This window comes from Ostrinia furnacalis, unplaced genomic scaffold, assembly GCF_004193835.3.
Source record: "Ostrinia furnacalis isolate ACB-3 unplaced genomic scaffold, ASM419383v2 OfSCF1955, whole genome shotgun sequence".
Classification (NCBI taxonomy): Eukaryota; Metazoa; Arthropoda; class Insecta; order Lepidoptera; family Crambidae; genus Ostrinia; species Ostrinia furnacalis.
This window is the reverse complement of record NW_021132194.1, coordinates 399,068-419,629: the sequence shown is the minus strand read 5'-3', so window position 1 is coordinate 419,629 and position 20,562 is coordinate 399,068. Positions and strand designations below refer to the sequence as shown.

Below are 20,562 nucleotides of genomic sequence, written 5' to 3'. Positions count from 1 at the left end.
CTAAAAAATAGGAAGTAAAAATATGTAGCTACTAAATAAGTATACAATAAATTAGCTACAATAGGTATCTTAATATTTACTTATTTCTTAGGTATAAAACAAAAATAATCACGATTTTATTAGTGGTACAATTTTATAACTAAGTACAGTAGATAGTTACAACTAAAGGTACAATATAAATTGGTTAAAAATAATAGGCAAGAATGTTACAGTCTTTCGAACAACGGAATGTAAAAGGTCCATGTGATTTTGTCTTAACTGCCGTTTTGCTAAAAATAATATAACTTCTATAAATATTAGCTACTCGTCTATCCCAGTTCTGTGTTATTCAGGCTTTATGTTTATTTAAAAGCTGCAATTATAGATTACTGAACTCTACCATTGTACGTCAATTTTTCAGTAACAAATTGGAAACGGATCCACACAAATACAAGGCTTTGGTTACTACGATAAATACAACGAACATTATCTCGACCGTCTTACTACATTATATGGACATTAAAACACAATTTATAACAACTAAGAGTATTAAATAAAATACTACGATTAAATTTTCATTTAGGACCTCAATGACTGATTCCTGAAATTAATGTATCCCAATTCGATCTCAATATGACCACTTGTTATTCATGGAGGTATCGGAAGTTATGAATGAATACAAAAGAGAGAAGTCATCATAATTATTGGACAAATTTATCAAGACAAAGATTATAGCCCTTGATCTTATGGGGCCCACGCTAGCGTCTTGCCAGCGCCCGCGCAGGGCGCGTCGCATCAATAAAATGTTTTTTTTTTCGGACGCGTAACGCAGCCTCCTTACCCTGCCTGCCTACTGACTTGTCGGTGCAGTAGTGGCGCGGCATCGGTATGCTCTGTATGTATACGCTGTACACCAAACTTACCAAGCGCCTATATTTCAATGGAGGGCGAGCGTTCAGCTCCATTGAAATATAGGCGCTCGGTAAGCTTTCGGTACCGCGTAGGTATCTCAAGCGTGCGATGTCGTGCCGCTGCCGCGCCGACAAGTCAGAAAACGGTCTAACGGTTGGCGTGGCCGCGTCAACGCTGTGCAGGCGCTGGCGAGAAGACAACGTTCGAAAAACGCTAGTGTGGGAGACATGTTCTTTTGATTAATTTTGTTACGGGTCAATGACAATTTAACTTTCACCCGGGACATACTTGACTTTCACTGGTTGGGTTTTTATTGGCGGTCAAGCTGTAGATCCTGGTTACACAAGAGTTGCAGGGGTGGGAATAGTCCCGTTAATTGAATGTCATAAAAATGAAGCACAAAACGCCCTTTTGCGAATTAGTCCGGAATTTTTAGGTACTGGTCCTGAATGAAAATTTTAAATACTGCATACTAGGTTATTTAAGTCAGTCTCATTTTATGTCGTCGCCAATAGAACTTTCTATTAAAACAAATGTTTAGACTAATTTACAAATTATTTGATCATCATTATTATTTTTCATTTAGCACAAATTATCTAGAATTTATTAATAATAAATAATGAAGGGTAATGAAGAAATAATTCAACTTATTTTACTAGTATGAAACTTTGTTTAGTTTTAGAAAGCCCTAAAATTTTACGACAACTTTTAAGTCCAACTTGTGGTCTATAGGGCTCCAAAATGTGATTTGCCATTTATTCATAACTTACCGAAAGCTTATAAATATGTCCTAATTAAATATAATAAACTTCATATGTCAAAAATTACACTAACCTCATTTCGTTTTTGATAATTTAGGTAATACCTATCTCCAAAAAAGTTACACTAAAGTTAGTAACTAAACATAATTCATATAAAATTAGTTTCGTATAAATTAAATGTGTTCGAAATCATAATAATAAATAAAGTTTTGAGATCAACAGCCTCACTCAAATACATTCCACATGTAAACAAATAATTACCTAAGGATACAAAGTTGCCAGTTTATTTGTGATAAATTAAATTCATACTAATAATTAAACAGGAAACAGACAACACTTACATAGTGAAAAATTAATGAGTACCTAACGCTTTTTTCGATCAACAACAAAGAATGGCCCAGCCTGGGCTAAACGAAATATGTACTAAAAGGTAAAGTCAAGTCAATTAAGCTAGATAGACCATTCTTTACTCATTTACGATTGGCCCGGTAATTGAGTAGATCATTATAATATTGTTAATCGATACTATATTTACAAAATAGACAAACAAAAGTAATACTAGCATTCGCAGGTACACCACACATACACAATATTATTATAAAACATCATGCACAATCATGTAACAAAGTTTAGTTTTTAAAATAAATACGGGACGACCACTCACAATTTCGTTGAAGTCGACGGACTATATCTCATTGCCGAACTGTGTGTTGGGTATCCTGACGACGGTGTCCCTGGTGCCGATTTTGTCGGTGTCAATGAGCGAGCTTGAGCTGTGTTTCTTCGTTTTGGGAGCGAGTGGCGGGACCTCGCTGGAGGTGGAGCGAGCGTCGTCGGTGACCTTTAAAGATAAAAAAACATTTAGGCTGACCACCCAACTTTGACCGTAACTATAATAACCGGTGTTTTTTGTATGGAATTGGACAGATTTTTGACGTTTGTCAAAGTTAAAGCAAGATGGTGCAACCCAGCCTTATTTGTTCAAACATGTGTACAAGGTGCTATGTCAACATTAATAAATGGTATCAACATGTCGTAGCTTTGCGGTGTGCAAATTAAATAAAATAACAATACAATAATGCTAAATAAATCAAATCTAAGTCAATGTTGCATAATCAAATTCAATTAAAAAAAAATTAAAATGAAATTATTAATAAGTTAATCAGTGGGTCTAGACAAAATGCACATTATTATATATTTTTTCCAACAACAATGTACTTTTATAAAAAAGGGAAACCTTTCATTGGCTATACTATCAGTCTAAATCTTATAACTAACATTTTCAACGTATCGCTGTTTGTTTCTATAAAATAAATATGTAAATAAATTATAATCGCAAACCAGCCGAAAAATGGTCGAAAGGCCTTTTTTNCCATTTTGGTATGAAGTTTTGACGGATTCGATTTTCGATTCGATCAAAAACTGCAACTTGTCTAGGGAGGCTGTACATCAGAATTTGTGCTCAGGAAGTCCTTACCTCGTCGTGGCTGACGCACAAGCCGTGCATGCCATCATAGAAAAAAAAAAGTCCGTTAGATTATAATAGCACCCTTGACCTTGGAGCTGGAGCCGGCGGCGCTGAACTTCTTGAGGCTGCCCGTGGCCAGCGAGCCGTTGGACGAGGAGCAGTGCGGCGGCAGCAGCGGCACCTTCTCCTGCAGGTCGCGGCTGGAGCCCGAGGCGCGGTGCGCGCACGCGCTGCTGCCAGGCTCCGGAGCCACCGTGTCGGGACATCCACCCATCTGGATCCACTCTTGGATTCTGTAATAAAATTTAAAATTAATTTTAAATATATTCAAAACTAGCTTTCCGCCCGCGGCTTCGCCCGCGTGGAATTTTGTCTGTCACAGAAAAACTTTATCGCGCGCGTCCCTGTTTCAAAAACCGGGATAAAAACTATCCTATGTTCTTTCCCGGGACTCAAACTATCTCTATGCCAAATTTCATGAAAATCGGTTGCGAGGTTTAAGCGGGAAAGCGTAACAGACAGACAGACAGACAGAGTTACTTTCGCATTTATAATATTAGTTGGGATTAGACCTCTTTTATGCGTGTGCTTCTGGCAGCTTGCCGTCGCGCACCAATACATACGATCACTTGGATTTTTCAACTCAGTCCCAGTATCAAAGCGATGGACGATCTCCTCAAAATTAGGTCTCCTTCCTTTGAGGCTTTTGTTTCCAGCAGTCTCGCATGAGCGCATACATGGGCACGGGTCAGACGATCGCGATAATATTCTGTGCGCTAATTATAAGTTAAAGTGATTATTTCAACAGAGTCCTAGTATCAGCTAAGTAAAATAAACTTACCTATGGACGATCTCCTCAAAGTTGGGCCTCTTTTGCGGCGTGTGCTTCCCGCAGTCTGGCATGAGCGCATACATGGGCGCAAGGGCAGTTCGCAGCCACAACATTGTAAATTCTTAACAAGTTAAAAGGGGCTGTTCTATGGAGTAATCATATCAAATCTTACCTATGGACGATCTCCTCAAAGTTAGGCCTCCGTTGAGGCGTGTGCTTCCAGCAGTCTCGCATGAGCGCATACATGGGCGCAAGGGCAGTTCGCAGCCACAACATTGTAAATTCTTAACCCACTACCCACGTTCTAGTTAAAAGTGGCTGTTCTATGAAGTATTCATATCAAGTCTTACCTATGGACGATCTCCTCAAAGTTAGGCCTCCGTTGCGGCGTGTGCTTCCAGCAGTCTCGCATAAGCGCATACATAATCATGGGACAGGCGGTCGCGATCATTTGTGTGTGCTATTTAAGTTAAAACTATCTATTTCAACAGTCCTATGCTCAAAGCTTACCTATGGACGATCTCCTCGAAGTTAGGCCTCCGTTGAGGCGTGTGCTTCCAGCAGTCTCGCATGAGCGCATACATGATCACGGGGCAGGCGGTCGCGATCATTTTTGTGTGCTACTTAAGTTATGTTATAAAAGTGGCTATTTCAACAGTCCTATGCTCAAAGCTTACCTATGGACGATCTCCTCAAAGTTAGGCCTTCTTTGCGGCGTGTGCTTCCAGCAGTCTCGCGTGAGCGCGTACATGGGCGCAAGGGCAGTTCGCAGCCACAACATTGTAAATTCTTAACAAGTTAAAAGGGGCTGTTCTATGGAGTACTCATATCAAATCTTACCTATGGACGATCTCCTCAAAGTTAGGCCTCCGTTGCGGCGTGTGCTTCCAGCAGTCTCGCATGAGCGCATACATGGGCGCAAGGGCAGTTCGCAGCCACAACATTGTAAATTCTTAACAAGTTAAAAGGGGCTGTTCTATGGAGTACTCATATCAAATCTTACCTATGGACGATCTCCTCGAAGTTAGGCCTCCGTTGCGGCGTGTGCTTCCAGCAGTCTCGCATGAGCGCATACATGGGCGCGGGGCAGGCGGCCGGCGCGGCCAGCAGCTCGCCGCCGCGCACCATCGCGATCACTTCCTGGTTACTGTACCTGTGGCGTGATCACACCTCTAAGTGGCGAAACTCTATGCAGACACGCACGTGTTCAAATGAAAAAAAAAACGAAAGTGATCTATGAAGTTCAACAAACCGCGCGAAAAGTTAGTGAATAGTCTTTTTCTCTATTAGATATTGCATAATTTGGTATGCTAATAAGTCTGATTAGTTAATTTTTGTGCAGCATAAAACATACCCATAATAAGGCTGTAGTCCATAGCTGTAGATTTCCCACAAAACAACACCATAGGACCATATATCACTCTCTGTAGTGAATTTACCATACAATATAGATTCTGGTGGCATCCAACGAACAGGCAACAAACTTTTTGATTGGACCTAAAATAACAAAGTTATTAACACAATTCTTAGCGATTAAATATTTATATGCGATAAGTAAATCAATAATAATACTCACGCGATAATAATCTGAACTGTAGATGTCTCTTGAAAGTCCGAAATCTGATATTTTAACTACAAAATCATCAGAAACCAAACAGTTTCTGGCAGCTAGATCTCTGTGTACATAGTGATGTGAAGCCAGGTACTGCATGCCAGATGCAATGTTATTAGCTATGTTCAACAACCTCATTGGAGGCAAGCCTTTACCCGAGGGAGGTGCCCGGCCCATCAGGAACTCATGCAAGTCACCTCTTGCCATGAATTCAAACAGCATACACAGAGGCTCTTCACGGAGAGCTACTCCAACAATGCAAACTATATTGTCATGAGTTAATTCAGATATCAAATCTATTTCCCTCCTAAAATCAGCCTGTGTTTTAGCAGATGCATTTTCTTTCAAAGCTTTCACTGCAACATACTGAGTATCTCCGTTCTTTTTAAGAGCACCTTTGTAAACTTTCCCAAATGCTCCTTCACCAAGCTCTTCTAAGAACTTAATTTGAGATAGTGAATACTGTGGAATACGCAGGACACCATTTCCTCGTGTGTTTCTAGTTAAATGTGGCTGATTGTTTAAGTTTTGGTTAGTTAATAATTCGTTCATTTCAATAGGCGAATTAAGTCTAGAGTTGCCATAAATATTTTTATCAGCATTTGGCAAGTTTATATCTCTAATTGTAGCTGCACTGCCCTTATTCTTATGTTTATAGCAAAGACAGATAATAAAGCCAACAATGGAAACAGTCAAAAGTAGAAAAATTACAACAATATAAATCCAAATTTTATGTGCACATTTGTTGATATCACAAAGTTGTTTTTCTGTCTTTCCATCTTTTTCAATGATACACCAGGGCTGTGACTTGATTCCTCCAGGGTTTCTGCAGTAGCTGTGGAGCCCTGAGAGCTCTGGGTAATCTGACACTCTCACATGTAACTGTTTAGACCACTCAATGCAAGCCAAGCCACTGCTGGCTACATTAACTCTGCCTAAATAACCACTTCCATTCTCCCAATAACATTCATCATCAGACACCATCACAGGGCCGATGCCAATTTTAAGGCATTCTGGGTCTTCTTCAGGCAAGTCTTGGCATTCTTCAAGAGTCAGCTGTTGGCCTATGTGTGGGTGTCTCTTGGCTATAGCATACTCAGTTTGGCATAGCTCATTTTCTAAAATTTCACAATCTTGTTTACAGACCCTTCTCAACACTGTTGAATTGTTACGATAATTCAACAATCCCAGTGTAATATTCTTACTCAACTTATTATTTAAATGTGGCATGTAGCCTTGGGGCAAATGGCTAAACACTATGTCAGGTAAATTATCACCTTCATTTGATGGTGCAGATGTTGTAGACAGAAAGTCAAAGAGAAGTTTAGCTTCCTCAAAAAAGTTTTTGTTAGTCTCAAAAGGATCTCTGCATATTGGGAATGTAGAGTAGCAAAGACTGGGCAGAGCATAGCCTTCACATTGTGAGCTAATGTCGTTTGAATATTGTGTGACTCGAATTGCTTTCAATAGTTTGTCTTCAAGGGCAGCCTGAGTGGTGTCATAAGGTATGTAAACAAACTGACCTTTGAGGTGAGTAGCACACACAATGCCGGTATACTCCTGACAAATAGGTTCTAGCTTTCGAGGTTCTGTAAAATTATTATTGGTTGTACTTCCATCATTACTTTGAGACTTCATGTCTTCAGAAATCAAATCAGGTGTTGTCTTCACAGTAACCTCTAGTTCATTATTTGCAAATAAAGATGGGTATGTCGGGATTTCAGATTTTTCTGTAACTTCAGAACTTTTTACTACCTTCAGGAAAGTGCTCTGATACTTCTCATAGCTTTGTTTTATGACACAAGTATAATTCCCTTCATCAGAACTATCAATGTTTTTAATCCTTAAATTGGAACCAATTGTGCCATTAGCCATATCAATCTTTGTGGATGCTTTTACTTTGTGGTTGTCTCCTATCACCTGATTATCTTTTAACCAGTAAAATTTAACATTTTTCATGAGTGTTTGTTGGATATAATCAGGGGGAGATTCCTTCAACAAGGTCTCTATGCCTTCCTTGTTTTTTGTATGCTTTTCAACTTTCGTAAAATTCATAATTGCCTCGCATTTAAACCGCACATCTGAACCAATGGGTTTTCTGTTCACTGGTGGAAGAGGTTTCGAAAAGTAAATGTCTAATTTTATGTTCCATACTTTCTGCTCTGATGTGGAATTAGCCTTTAGTAATGCGTGCGATTCTAACTTATCAGTGATTAAGGCTTGGCATTTACTTAAAGAAAAGTATAAAACAATAATTACACTGAAGTATTTCATGACTAATGCTTTCCATTCCATATCACTTAGAAGTACGTAGCCGAGTTAATTTTCTGGATTTTTACACATTACATTGTTAGTTGATTATTTCTCAACGCAAACCCCTACACTAATATTATTATTTTTGTCACAAATTAGCTGTTTACGTGAATATCCAGGTAAATAAAAACTAAAATTCCACTGGCAGTAAAACACTTTGCTTGGCCCTTTTTTTTACAACTATGGCATGACTTTTTACTTTTTTTTATCGTGATGACAATAAACCATACAATAGTCAACTATTACGATTTGAATCAGAATAAAGGTAAACGCGTACTTTGCCATATCTACACAAGTTGAAGTGATGCCACAGGATACCACGCCATATACCACGCACGACTGATAAGACGACTGATGTTCATTATCATGTTGCAGTAACGCAGTATTGACTGCGCTACTGCGCTACTTTATTTCGAAACATAGGGCATTGCCAATATATTTATGTACTCGACTGTTCCTTAAAGAGACTCACAATCTCAATTTAAACAGCTTTTCTCGAACTTAATTCACTTTATTTTAAATAATAAAATTGTTCTAATTAAAAGTCTTACATTATAAACCCTCTTGCAACATGTAAGTAATTTATTTAACGTTCCATTGATACAATAATTGATTTGTAGCTACTAGCACAAATAGAATCGGTAGCTTAGACTTGTTATTCCGTGTCATCTTCTGGGATTTCTTCTTGTAACTCTTCTTTCAGTATAAGTCCTCCAAGTAATGAAGAATCTGGTGGTAGCCATTCACAGCTCGTATCGTCCGAGGAACAAACCTGTTGAACGAAAACAGTTAATTTAACATTACCCTGTCTCGTACTTATGTGAAAAATTTGTAATTTTTATATTAACTAGGCACAAAATAGTAAGATAACATAGGACATAGACTGATAGTAAACATTGTTTTTTCCAGGCTACAGACCTGGCATCTGCAGTTAGCTGCTTCGACATAATGATAATCCTCAGTGCCAGATTGCACGCCAGGATCACAATGCTTCAACTTGGCTAACGCATGCTTCCTGCCCCCATGTACGCAGACTGGGTGATGAGACTCCTTGTATGGGAACTGCCAGTCCGATATCTGTAAATAACGACATGAGAAACGATGAGTTCATATTTGTAATAAAATCGCAAGGACCACTTAAACTCATCAGGCTTTAGGCCTAGTCAGGTAAAAGCCATAGAAGGAAACAATTTCACCAATGCTAGCTAACTAATGGCTAGGTAAGCAGCAGTTAATGTTTCAACGAGTACTTAATATGGGTAGAATAAAAAGGTAGGTAGTAAAGTAATACAGTTTATCATTATGACGTCAAATTGAGTTTCAATAGCTTTTAATATTGTTGAGCAAGGAAAAAGGAATACCTCGTAGGAGAGGCAATATCCCCAACATGATTTGATCTGGACTTCCCCCCAACAGCGTCTCCCGTTGAGGTCTGTCTGCATTGCCTTGTGCAGGTATGTCCTCGGTTTACAGCGCGCGCCCGCTGAAATGCCTATACACAGAACCATCACACAACACAACACTATAGGCACTCTCATTATAAAAGCAAATTTTGTTTTAAACATCGTTACAAATCAGAAAGTTTAAGCCGGTCTTATCGGAAGCCTAAGCTTCATCTGACAGTGTTTTGCCCAAAACTGTTTTTATAAAGGCACCAAAAGGACGTCAACGCATTTTCTTCCAGCTGAGTTCACCATGACAATGGCGCACGAGCCATTAGCTACGGGATTACGCAGTTAAAACGTTGGATAAAAATAAAGGACACTTTGAATATATTTGAATATTTAACTTCGAATGTAGGTACAAAGGGTAGGTAATGTTTTCGTAGGTAGGTATAGTAGATAAGTAGTACCGAGATATAAATACCTTTAACTGTAATTTTAGGCATATTTTGTAGAGAATGCATTTTATTTTTGAGAATGTATTTGATGAAACATGAAACTCAGGTGAATGTAGATAAGTAGGTTTACAAAAGGATTGCCTACCTATTTTACGTGTTAATGTATGACAAATAGTATAATAAGTAGGTGCCTGCCTAACTGTGTGATAAGATAATATGTGTACATGACTGAATTTCATGAGATTTCAACCGATTAAAAATAATGGTCAGATGTGCATTTAAAATTAAATTATAATTTAATAATTTTAAAAGTTTAATACATAATGGGAATAGGATGTAATTAGAGACAAAACAATCCTTATGGATTATTATTACTGTTTAGGAGTGTTGGGAACTTGGGACTTGGGAGCGTAGACTACGCTGCGTAGTCCCACCCAAGTCGGGACTCTGCAAGAGGTTGCGCTTTGCTGTTTCTGCCTCTTTTTGTAAAGAATTTAGGTATAGGTAAACTTTTTCGTATTTTTTTTAAATGACATCGTTCATCAATCAATGTCAGTGTGCAGCAGCAGTACAGTAAATTCAATTTTTATTTGTAAGGCTATTTTGCTATTCTACAATATGCTCTTTTAATAAGATCTTACCAATGTAAATCTTAGTTTAAAATAGGAAAATTATTGTGGTAATATTACAATCGAATTGGTCAAACTTCGAGTTGTTTGTAAACAGTTATGATACAACTGGAAGAGGATAATGCTCTTGCGAGATCCATGTATGAAACGAAACAAATAACAAGTCCTAGATCCTTTACTGGTAATTATCATTTTGCATTAATATTGTACGCCTTTTTTAATTCGTTTGTGGTTAAGCTCGTAATCATCTATATCATCTATTTATGTGAGATGACTTTGCTCTATCCTTACGCTCTATCTTTAGTTTGAAGTCTTTGGATCCCATGGAATGGATCCCCCTGCCCCTGCCCTACCCCTGCCAAATGTCAAAACTGTCAAAAATATTTTGCTCATGCGAGGATGCTACAGTCAAGTTCGATTTTGCTTTTTATTTCGAGAAAAGTAATTTAAAATAACATTTCAAAGCAATAAATACTTAACATTGTGTATAGATTTAGAAAAGATTCGGTGGTTACAGTATTTGTGATACATTATTTGATAACATTAGCCCATTAGCCTAGACATAAAAATAGTAAATAAACATGTCTCAAAGAGTTCAAACAAAATCTAGATTAAGAATGTGCAATAAATCGGTATTTCATCTTCAAGATAAGAAGGCAGACGAGAAAGAGCTCCCAATCGGCTTGATAAAATCTGCCAAACGCACTGGACAACTCAGTTTGTGCAACAGGGGCCTTGGAACTGGTGAGTAGGAAATAAAGTTTATTTATTGTTAAATTATAAAAAGTTTTGATAGAAATTGTAATGTGGAAATTAAAACTACAATAAAAACATTAATTACCTACCTCTGAATTTGTTTGATACAGACAAATGGTGATTTAAGTATAGTATTATGTCTCATAGTATTAGAAACTTCTTCCTAGTTGTGTGCATAATAATTGATTGATTATTATTATGTATCATAAAGTCACAATTCCTGGTCCAAGTTCAAACTTGTAAAGGAGGGATGCAGGTTAGTATAAATAACTAATTACATCTATGTCTCAGTACCTGACAATGTGTGGAAAATTGATGAATTGGTTATGGAGGAGACCAAGGAAGTTGACTTTTCAAGATCAGAGTTAAACAACTGGTGGAATTCTGAGCCGTTGAAAATGTTGGATCTCAGTTCAAATGTGATAAAAACAATATCCCCCAATGTCAAGTTACTTCAACAGCTTGTCACCCTCAAGGTCAGCTGGCATTTAATTAATAAATTGATTCAGCACTCCTTACTTTATTGTGAATTCCTGTTTGTATATTTGATGCTTTAGTTGGGTATGTGAAATGCTTCAGAATATAATATTTATTTGTTACAATAACATGGTTTTAAATAATATAGTCTTAATTTAATTAAACTATAGTAACTGGTTTCAGCTTCATGACAATGCAATCACAGCCTTACCAGCTGAAATTGGTGAATTGAAAATTCTGTCAAATCTAAGCTTAGACCATAATAAGCTTACTGTATTACCAAAAGAATTTTACAAATTAACTGAACTACGCTGGCTCAGTTTAGCTCACAATGAACTGAGTGGAATTGAGCCGGACTTTGGTGATTTGGTTATGCTAACATTTTTGGTAAGTATATCTTATTTATTTATGTACAATATTTTATTTTAAATAAATTATCATTAAAATGAAAAATGCTTAGGTAGATTTTCATAGCTCTAATCAAATTTTGTTGTTTTATTTATTTAGTTGGTATAATAGAATAGGGTATTAGGACATTACTTTCGACTCTTTGAATTAGATTTACGAATTTGTTATTTTTGAGTTAATACCCTATTCAATAAAATCAACAACTTGTAACAATCATTCTAACATTGATATTGTTTAATTAAGTATATTTATTATAGTATTGCTTTATATTTGTTTTAGGATTTATCACACAACAAACTTACAGTACTACCTCCTGGTATGGGTTATTTGGTCCGTTTAGTGGAGCTAAACCTTTCACATAACCAGCTGCAAGAGTTGCCTCCAGACATTGTCAATCTTAGGGGTAACTAATAATAGTTACATTATATTTATTGTTCTGATAAGGGCATGGAATTCTAGTTAGTGAATTTGATTAGTAGTTTTGAGTTGTGTCTAAATGCTAATATACCCAAAATCTGGGTTAATTTAATTTAATTATTTTGGCAATAACATTATTCATGTTTTAAATATTCATACTAGCTCCTAATTGGCTATAATGGCTAGCATGAATGTTTAAATTAATTTATAGTCATCTAAAAATCAAATCTTAATGAGTGTCTTGATATTTGCTTAGTTAGTCAAGCTTTGCTTAGTTTGGGGCTAGCGGCGCAGTGTAAAATGTCCAAGGATATTTTATTTATTATTTTTATTTATTTATTTTATTTATAGATTTGAAGAAAATGAACATAAGCAACAACAATCTAAAAAGGCTACCTGCATTAGGTGAATTGAGGAAAATGGAAGTATTGGATGCAAATCACAATGATATAGAGGCTTTGCCTGACTTTTATGGCTGCACTGCATTGAAGGAACTGTACTTGGCTAATAATTTCATCAAGGTATACTGCAATGTCACATAAATCTTAATCCATTTGAATAATTCTAAAGTAAACAATTTTTATATCAATATATTTTTCGTACTTTCAGGAAATTACTGAAGAATTCTGTGATCAGATGCAGCATTTGAATGTGTTAAATATTCGTGATAATAAGATTGAAGTGTTACCCGAAAATATATCATTACTCCAAAAACTGAAGAGGCTTGATCTGACTAACAACAATTTGAATAAGTATGTTGTATTATGAAATTACAATGTTTTTTCGTAAAGTGACCTTGTTCATTTGTACTACTACGAGTATTACAGACTAGTCGACAACACGAATACTTATACATACGCGTAAAATATCTAATATGACAAGTACGTAAAATGCCACAGTGTTAGTTCTTCATGCTGCATGTGCTAGCTTCATGTGCCGTCGTCTGTATGTAGTTTCTGTGAATACTTTGAAGTTAATTACACGTTACTGCCCGTACCGCAATTAATTCTTCAACGTCGAGCAATAAAAAAAACTCGTTCGGCTCATGAAAACCTTGTAACTTTCGACGTTGAGATTAAAATAAAACCTCATTTGTCTCAAAACCCTTTTGAAAATATCCTAAACGTATTCATATTTGATCTTTAGATTACCAAGAAACCTAGGTCTCCTGTCTCAGCTGCAAAGCCTGAGTATGGAGGGTAACAAGCTGTCGGCCATCCGGCAGGACGTCATCCGCGGCGGCACCGACCGCATGATGAAGTACCTGCGCGACCGCATGACCGATGAGATTGTCAGCGAGACCAGATATACCGACACTGATTGGCCGGACAAGTAAGTTATTATTTGTTGGTCAAAGCTAGGATTTTTATGGATGAGGGTCGGGATATTGCACAATAGTGGCACAACTCAAAATAATCCTAAATATTATAGCTATTGCGATTATCGGAATCTCCGTAAAAAAATACGTGAACTTATCTCAGTCAGTGCCTGCGGTATGGAGGCGGCACGGGAGGGGTGATTTTGACTTATTATGACGTGACAGAGCCGCTCCCATATCTCAAGCACTGAGTTATGCGCTAGAGTTAGACCTATAGTTGCAGTTCCTATAAATAAGTATTTTCAGTTATAGTCAATATTGGAAACCCAAAGAGAAGTGATTTATCACAACATAAATTAATACATAATTATCATTTCATTCCTGAAACTTTCATTTTTGTGATTTATAGCCCACAGTTGACGTTTTCGTAATTAACTGAATCATAATACCTACATAATTATGTCTATCAACTGGGATCAGAACATTTAAAAGTATACTTTATTATCGATCTTACTTTTTAAACATCTAAACTTTCTGTTTCTAATTGTTTGTTCATTGCATCTTTACAAGTGAATCTTAGTAATTTAATTTGCCTTCAACAATAAAATTGGATGTTTCGAATTGAAGTGTATAGTCTCGTTCTGCATCGCAAAGTAAACATTTACCTAAGTTACATCATACGGTACGTTGTAGCAGCCGCCTTCATAGAAACGGCCGGTTTGACGATATACCAATACAAACACGCGTAATAAAGAGCAGCATTTCGTGTTTGTTTCGGCGTCTTAAATAATTAGCGAGGTTACTCCATAATGACGATGTCCGTATTTTCGTCTCTACCAGTTTACATCACTTATAGATCTTCGCCTATGATCAGGGGCGAATCCAGATTTTTTTTTTTTGGGAGCACGCATCTATTTTTCAGGCAGTGATTAGTACAATAAATTATGTATTTTTTTGCGGTGGGAACGCCGAATGTACTGTGATGGAATCTCTACAGTACACAAACCTCCCCCCTCCCCTTTAGGGCGCTTTTACACTGCGCGGAAATTAGCCAAGTCAAAAAACAGTGGAGTGGGGATGAAATTCATTCATTTTTCAGTTTTTGACTTGAGTCGGCTAATATCCGCGCAGTACGCCATTAAACCCCTCCTTGCCCTTGATAGTACGTAAAACTAATAATAAATATAGAATGATCTAAGCATCATGCCAGTGTAGAATAATAATCCCTATATAGCATTCATAAACTGTGGGCTGTTGGAAAAACACAAGTTATGTTTATGTGCAAATAAATATACGAATGCACTAATGAATGACGAAGCGGGCATGAGACAAACACGTGAAAAAACTGTAGTTTACACAATGCAATGACAAATAATACATAAATGTGATTATGGCATCTGTTTCTATGTACTTAGCGATTTGATCACCGCGATTGTATGCAGTTCTGACGTAGTATAGGCCGTATAGAATAGAAAGATCGGACAAAAACGTAGAAACTGGAAAACCAAATGCCTCGTTTTCGTAACTTCATGCCTATGAGAGATATCCCGAAGTAGGGCTGTCTTTAACCTACTGGGGGCCCTTTCCTAAAAAAAGGGGAAATGCAAAATTGTAGACCTTTACAGCGATTACTACCTACAACTGTTAGTTTAATTTTTATACAAGCAGGCGTGGGTCCCCCTCATTCACGGGGTCATGCACGTGCCTAGAGTGCCTAGTGGGAAAGATGGGCCTGTGATTACGCTCACTATATGAAAAACTCCTAACACCATGTGAATCCCTTGCAGGTACACCCTGAAAAAGAGCCAAGCACTCATGGTCCCGTCCCGCAGCCTGACCTCGGTGCCGGACGATGTGTTCAAGGCCGCGGCTGACGCTGAAGTGCACATCATCGACATTTCCAAGAACAAACTCACCGCTGTGCCTATGGGGTAAGTGTAATTATTGGTAGAAAAAATATAGAGTTACGTAAACTCAAGGACACGAAGCATGCTATTGTGGTGAACCATAGAACTCGTGAATAAAATTATAAATGAAACGACGCATTAATGCACGATACGAAACCTATGATCACAACTTTATTTCGTTCTGTAGTTACCAAGGCTTACTCAAATTACTATGGTCATAGATATTTTGACTTTGTCTTTAGTTCGTCGTTATTGATTTCCAAGATACCGAAGCGCTGTTTATACCAACACATTTGTGATTCCATATATGATTCAAATAAAAAATACCTAGATTGATGACTTCTGAATTATGAATAAAGTATGAAATCAGTTCCAAATGATGAATCTATTAATAATAGTCGAATTTAAGTCTGCGTGTCCGTAATAGCCACATTTCATACGACGGAGAGCTCGAATGCTGCGATGTGCCTAATAATATGCAATTAAAACGATCAATCGATCGTGGCTGCTCTCGCAATTTAATAGATTCTCGTGCTTGATGAGTTACTATCAATTATTTTATAATTGTTTCAGAGTGTGTCACCTGAAAGAAACCCTGTCTCAACTGATCATGTCTTCGAACAGTATTGCCAACATTCCTCCGGAGATATGTCGTTGTGTGCACTTACAGTATCTGGATGTGGGGAAGAATTGCCTAGCAGAATTACCCTTGGAAATCGCCAACCTGAAAAACCTGAGAGAACTAGTCATATCTAATAATAAGTGAGTATAAATTGTGTATCAATTAAACTAGTTAACTTTAAACTGTAAGATCGAGACAGTGTCAGTAATAAAATTAAGCTAATTATATCACTCATAATTTTGTACCAAAATAACATTTATTTGTGGCCAATTGCATTTATTTATGGTTCGATTGTGACCTAACAGCGGTTTAGCTCTACGGCTGATCCGAATCCGTCAAAATACGGAACTAGAATAATTACTAGTGAAATCGGATGGATATCTTATCTAGTGCGTACCTACACTATTACACAAAATGGTTCTATGACTAATCAGGACCGTATTTTCACGTACATTATAAGGATCGGACATAGCACGCTTTCAACTAGATTTTTAAGGAAATAAACTTTTTAGTTTTTAAATGATTATTATAATCTTTTTGAAGCTGAAAGTTTTCGATGCTAGTAGTATTATTGTTTTAATTTTATAGTGTCCATAAACTAATAAAACTTTATTAATCTTAAATAGTGTCCTTCTCTGGTATTATTATTATAAACTTTTTTAGGTTCGGAAAGATCCCGCGTTGTGTTTACGAGTTGGAAAACCTTGAGATTCTCTTGGCCGCGGAGAATCAGATTGAGGAAATCAACGTGTCTTCGGATGCTTTGGCAAAGCTGAAAAAACTGGCCGTGCTGGATCTGTCCAACAACAGCATATTCACCGTGCCTCCTGAGCTTGGCAACTTTACACATTTGAGGTTAGTTAAATAAGCTTTTGCTTTTATAAAATGTTTCTTTCGAAAAAATCCTTAAAGCGTACCTATGTGGATGGGCAAAACTACATTAAATGAATTTCGATATCCTCTCCTATCCTATTATCCTACAAAAAAACATAACAATTTGAAAATCTGTGAGGATGCTTTCGTTACTCTTTCACGCGAAAACAGAATCGATTTTGACGAAACTTAACGTTTACAGTAGTATAGTTTATACATCAGAATGACATGTAGGCTATAATTTATAACGATGATATGTCGGTCTTTCTGTGATAACCTGAATGTCATAAAAAAAAGTTAGGCTCTTTTTTAAAAATATTAGTAATTTGTAATTACAAAGTAAAGTCCTATTAGCCCCTCGTGGTAAGCTATGCTTGTGTTACGAGTGGGTTAGTCACAAGAGTCCATGTGTGGCGAGGTTCGAGTTCTTCGGATCTCAACTCGGCCAGTCCCACACCGACACCGATGAGTTATTGTCGTATCAAATTCAGTTTAATATACTTACGGGGATATGTTTCAGGAGCCTGGAGCTGATGGGCAATTGCTTCCGACAGCCGCGGCATGCCATCCTCGCCAAAGGCACCGCGTCGGTGCTCTCCTATCTGAGAGACCGAATCCCTACCAACTAGCACGTAAGCACCAGTGTTTGACTAGCGTACATCATATTAACAAAGGATAATAATAGACATAAGAACTCTGGTAAAAAAAGTACAGTGAGTACAATTTACTTTTAAAATGTTTGTTGTGGCTGCCTAGTAAGTATTTAGTTACATTTATGTAGTTCTGGAACCGGCTCTATTCTAATAAATAAAATCTTTGTCGGAAAATTCTGATAACAACCGTCTTACTTAATTTAAAGGCTGATTCACACGTATTAAGTAGTTAAGTAGGTATTTAACTTCAATTTTCGGGTAAGTTGGTGGGCGGGGCTTGTCACTTGACACGTTTTGACACGCAGTTTCATAGTAAACAAGAACTTGACAGCTTAACGTTTTGACATAGACTTAAAATTTAGTTACCTAGGTACTTAACACGTGTAAATCAGCCTTTACTTAAAAATAAAATTGGCCTGCTTAGACTTCACAAACAATAGTCATCAAGAAAATAACCAGTTTACAAACAATATGAGGGTTACTTGAAGATGATTACCAGAGTCTTCGCTCAAGGCATTTGTGTACTGTAGTATCTCTTTTACTTTGAATATGCATCTTTGTTAATATGACGTATGAAACTTTTAAGAGTTGCCATATCAGCTATCTGCTTATTTATAAAACCAAAAATAATCACACCTATAGATTTGTTATTCCCTTTTATTTGTTGTTTAATTCATTAAGATTTGCTGGTCTTATGTCAGTCAAATTATTATTGTCGTGAGTTTATTATTGTTACTTTCAATTGTTTTGTTATTTATTTGTGTGTCAATATTGTTGTTGATTATTTTATTACATTCAATCATTTTAGTAATTATTTAAATCAGTGTAGGTTGTGATATGAAAAAAATAACTGGCTTATTAACGCGCCATTTAATGAAATAATTGCCTTTCGGAATACTGAGTACTTCACTTGCGTAAATTAATGTTAATTAAAATGCCAAATACATATTATCGTGTACATTTAAAATTAAGATATCCGTACGTTACAACAATGAAGTTAATGTATTTTTCTTATATCCAAAGCAGTTAAGGTTCAAAAGTGACATTTTAATTCTATTGTTGACCGGAAATGCTATTTTTTGATAAGTATTGCTATTTATTAACTTTAAAATATGCTCACGCGTGAAAAGGCCAAGTTACAGAAAAATATATTTTGTAATAGGTACACACGTGAATTATTGTGTTATATTGTACTAATTGTTATGTACGTGCTTAGCTAATACTTAAATATGTGGTTTGAAGTGTTATTAAAATGTGGGTTAATTATTAAGACATCATTCCACGGGTTTTAATAGTTCTTGTTTTTGGCGATATGGTCTATATCTTCATGCATTTTTGTGCAAGCACTAAAACTGTTACTACCTTCAATCAAAATTTCTAATATTCGATGAAATAATGCAGAATATTAACTTACGTATACTTAATTAACCATTACGTAGCAATATGTTTTTCATTTTATACTATCAGTTCCGAGTCCTTTTTATTATGTCCTGTCCATGTTGAAAAGTGTTAGGGGCGGAATGTTTTCATGGTAAAATTTAATCGTAATTAATTGTATTAAGAGATATGTCTTTAAGCCTTGGCTAAATTATTGGCTTCCATATTTTGAATTTAATTTAAGTAAAAAATAAACGAAAATATTGGTTAAAGGGTTAACAAACGTTAAAAGACGCGTCATAATTATGACGACAAATGTAAATAAATGCATTGTGAGCTACATGGATGAAGGACTAGCATATGAAAAGTGACTTGGCACGCTCGGTAGCCGCTTAGCATGATAACTTTGAACGATTCGTGAAAACTCACTTCTCAGTTGAATTACTCGTTATCGTCTTCGATATTTTATAATAAAATTAACGAAATGACGGTCTGATACAGAAAATAACAATAACTAACGAATAAACTTATGTAAACTGACTAATTTGCCAGGAAAATAGTTTTCATTCCCCTTAGGAATAATGTGTAACATAGAAAATACCTGATGTTTTATAAAATGTTACTAAAAATAGAGTCATTGTTAGAAATCTTAAGAAATTAGCAGAAATGTTGATAGTCATTACAACCAAAGTATTGTTCAATGTACCTGAATTTATTTTTGGATATCTATGTATTGTGTTTGAATATGTAGGTAGATAACAGTAGCCTATTTTCAATGTTTATTGGCCGCTTAGAATACAAGTGTGAAGAAATTGCACAATATTGTTATGGAATGTTCATAAGCACAATTTAAAGAAAATTATATTATTAAATATACCTAATGCCTTAAAATAATGATTTGTATTATTTATTAAAAACCTAGCTAACTAAAAGTGCGTTCATTCTATAAATTCGGAATAAGTACGTGATAAACAAACACGGTCATGGCGCGAGCAATAAAATCTAGGCGTGTTCTTGATCCTATTCATGTTAAATTCAATGCCATTCTTTATTTGCCGCTTTGTGAAAACCAACAAAATGACATGTGTGCTTAACTTGCTATGTGGAACATGAATGTAGAATGAGCAGCATCCTACCTATACATTAAGTGGACCACTGCCAGTCTTCATAATGGGAATTCGAATCATAAAAGGTTCATAGAAGCTCGAGGTTGTTTTCAAAAAGACCGGTATTCAAACATGTTTTGTTGGACATTTCAAGACCACGTTTCGGGATACAGCTCCAATAAAAATGAAATTAAAAAAATATCATTTCCAATTTTACACTTAACTAACTATACGCTATACATTATTATCGTATCATAAATTACTAGCTTTCCGCCCGCGGCTTCGCCCGCGTGGAATTTTGT

At 36.4% G+C, this 20,562-nt stretch overlaps 3 protein-coding genes across 6 annotated transcripts; 1 reads left to right on the top strand and 2 right to left on the bottom strand.

The window, feature by feature from the left end:
• Positions 1–8: 8 nt before the first annotated feature.
• On the bottom strand, positions 9–8,070 carry Ror (tyrosine-protein kinase transmembrane receptor Ror). Its single transcript, XM_028306445.1, has 5 exons — positions 5,529–8,070; positions 5,307–5,449; positions 4,956–5,105; positions 3,209–3,413; positions 9–2,493 (listed from the first exon to the last, which is right to left on the bottom strand). The coding sequence occupies exons 1-5, from the start codon at positions 7,857–7,859 to the stop codon at positions 2,338–2,340; spliced, it is 2,985 nt and encodes a 994-aa protein (XP_028162246.1). The 5' UTR covers positions 7,860–8,070; the 3' UTR covers positions 9–2,337.
• A 122-nt stretch (positions 8,071–8,192) lies between these two features.
• Positions 8,193–10,378, bottom strand: GPB5 (glycoprotein hormone beta 5). Of its 3 annotated transcripts, none has more exons than XM_028306452.1 (4): positions 9,744–10,270; positions 9,239–9,369; positions 8,796–8,954; positions 8,209–8,649 (listed from the first exon to the last, which is right to left on the bottom strand). In XM_028306452.1, the coding sequence occupies exons 1-4, from the start codon at positions 9,781–9,783 to the stop codon at positions 8,533–8,535; spliced, it is 447 nt and encodes a 148-aa protein (XP_028162253.1). In that variant the 5' UTR covers positions 9,784–10,270; the 3' UTR covers positions 8,209–8,532. The 3 variants fall into 3 exon arrangements, with proteins under 3 accessions (XP_028162254.1, XP_028162253.1, XP_028162255.1); XM_028306454.1 differs by lacking the exon at positions 9,744–10,270 and adding an exon at positions 10,359–10,378 and having other exon boundaries at positions 8,445–8,649; XM_028306453.1 differs by having other exon boundaries at positions 8,193–8,649; positions 9,239–10,263.
• Positions 9,131–20,048, top strand: LOC114354182 (leucine-rich repeat-containing protein 40). Of its 2 annotated transcripts, none has more exons than XM_028306447.1 (12): positions 9,131–9,149; positions 10,995–11,090; positions 11,394–11,578; positions 11,763–11,966; positions 12,267–12,390; positions 12,756–12,925; positions 13,014–13,156; positions 13,551–13,736; positions 15,510–15,653; positions 16,203–16,391; positions 16,915–17,106; positions 17,645–20,048. In XM_028306447.1, exons 3-12 carry the CDS (start codon positions 11,429–11,431, stop codon positions 17,751–17,753), a joined length of 1,611 nt encoding a protein of 536 aa, XP_028162248.1. In that variant the 5' UTR covers positions 9,131–9,149; positions 10,995–11,090; positions 11,394–11,428; the 3' UTR covers positions 17,754–20,048. The 2 variants fall into 2 exon arrangements, with proteins under 2 accessions (XP_028162248.1, XP_028162247.1); XM_028306446.1 differs by lacking the exon at positions 9,131–9,149 and adding an exon at positions 10,366–10,527.
• Positions 20,049–20,562: the final 514 nt, after the last annotated feature.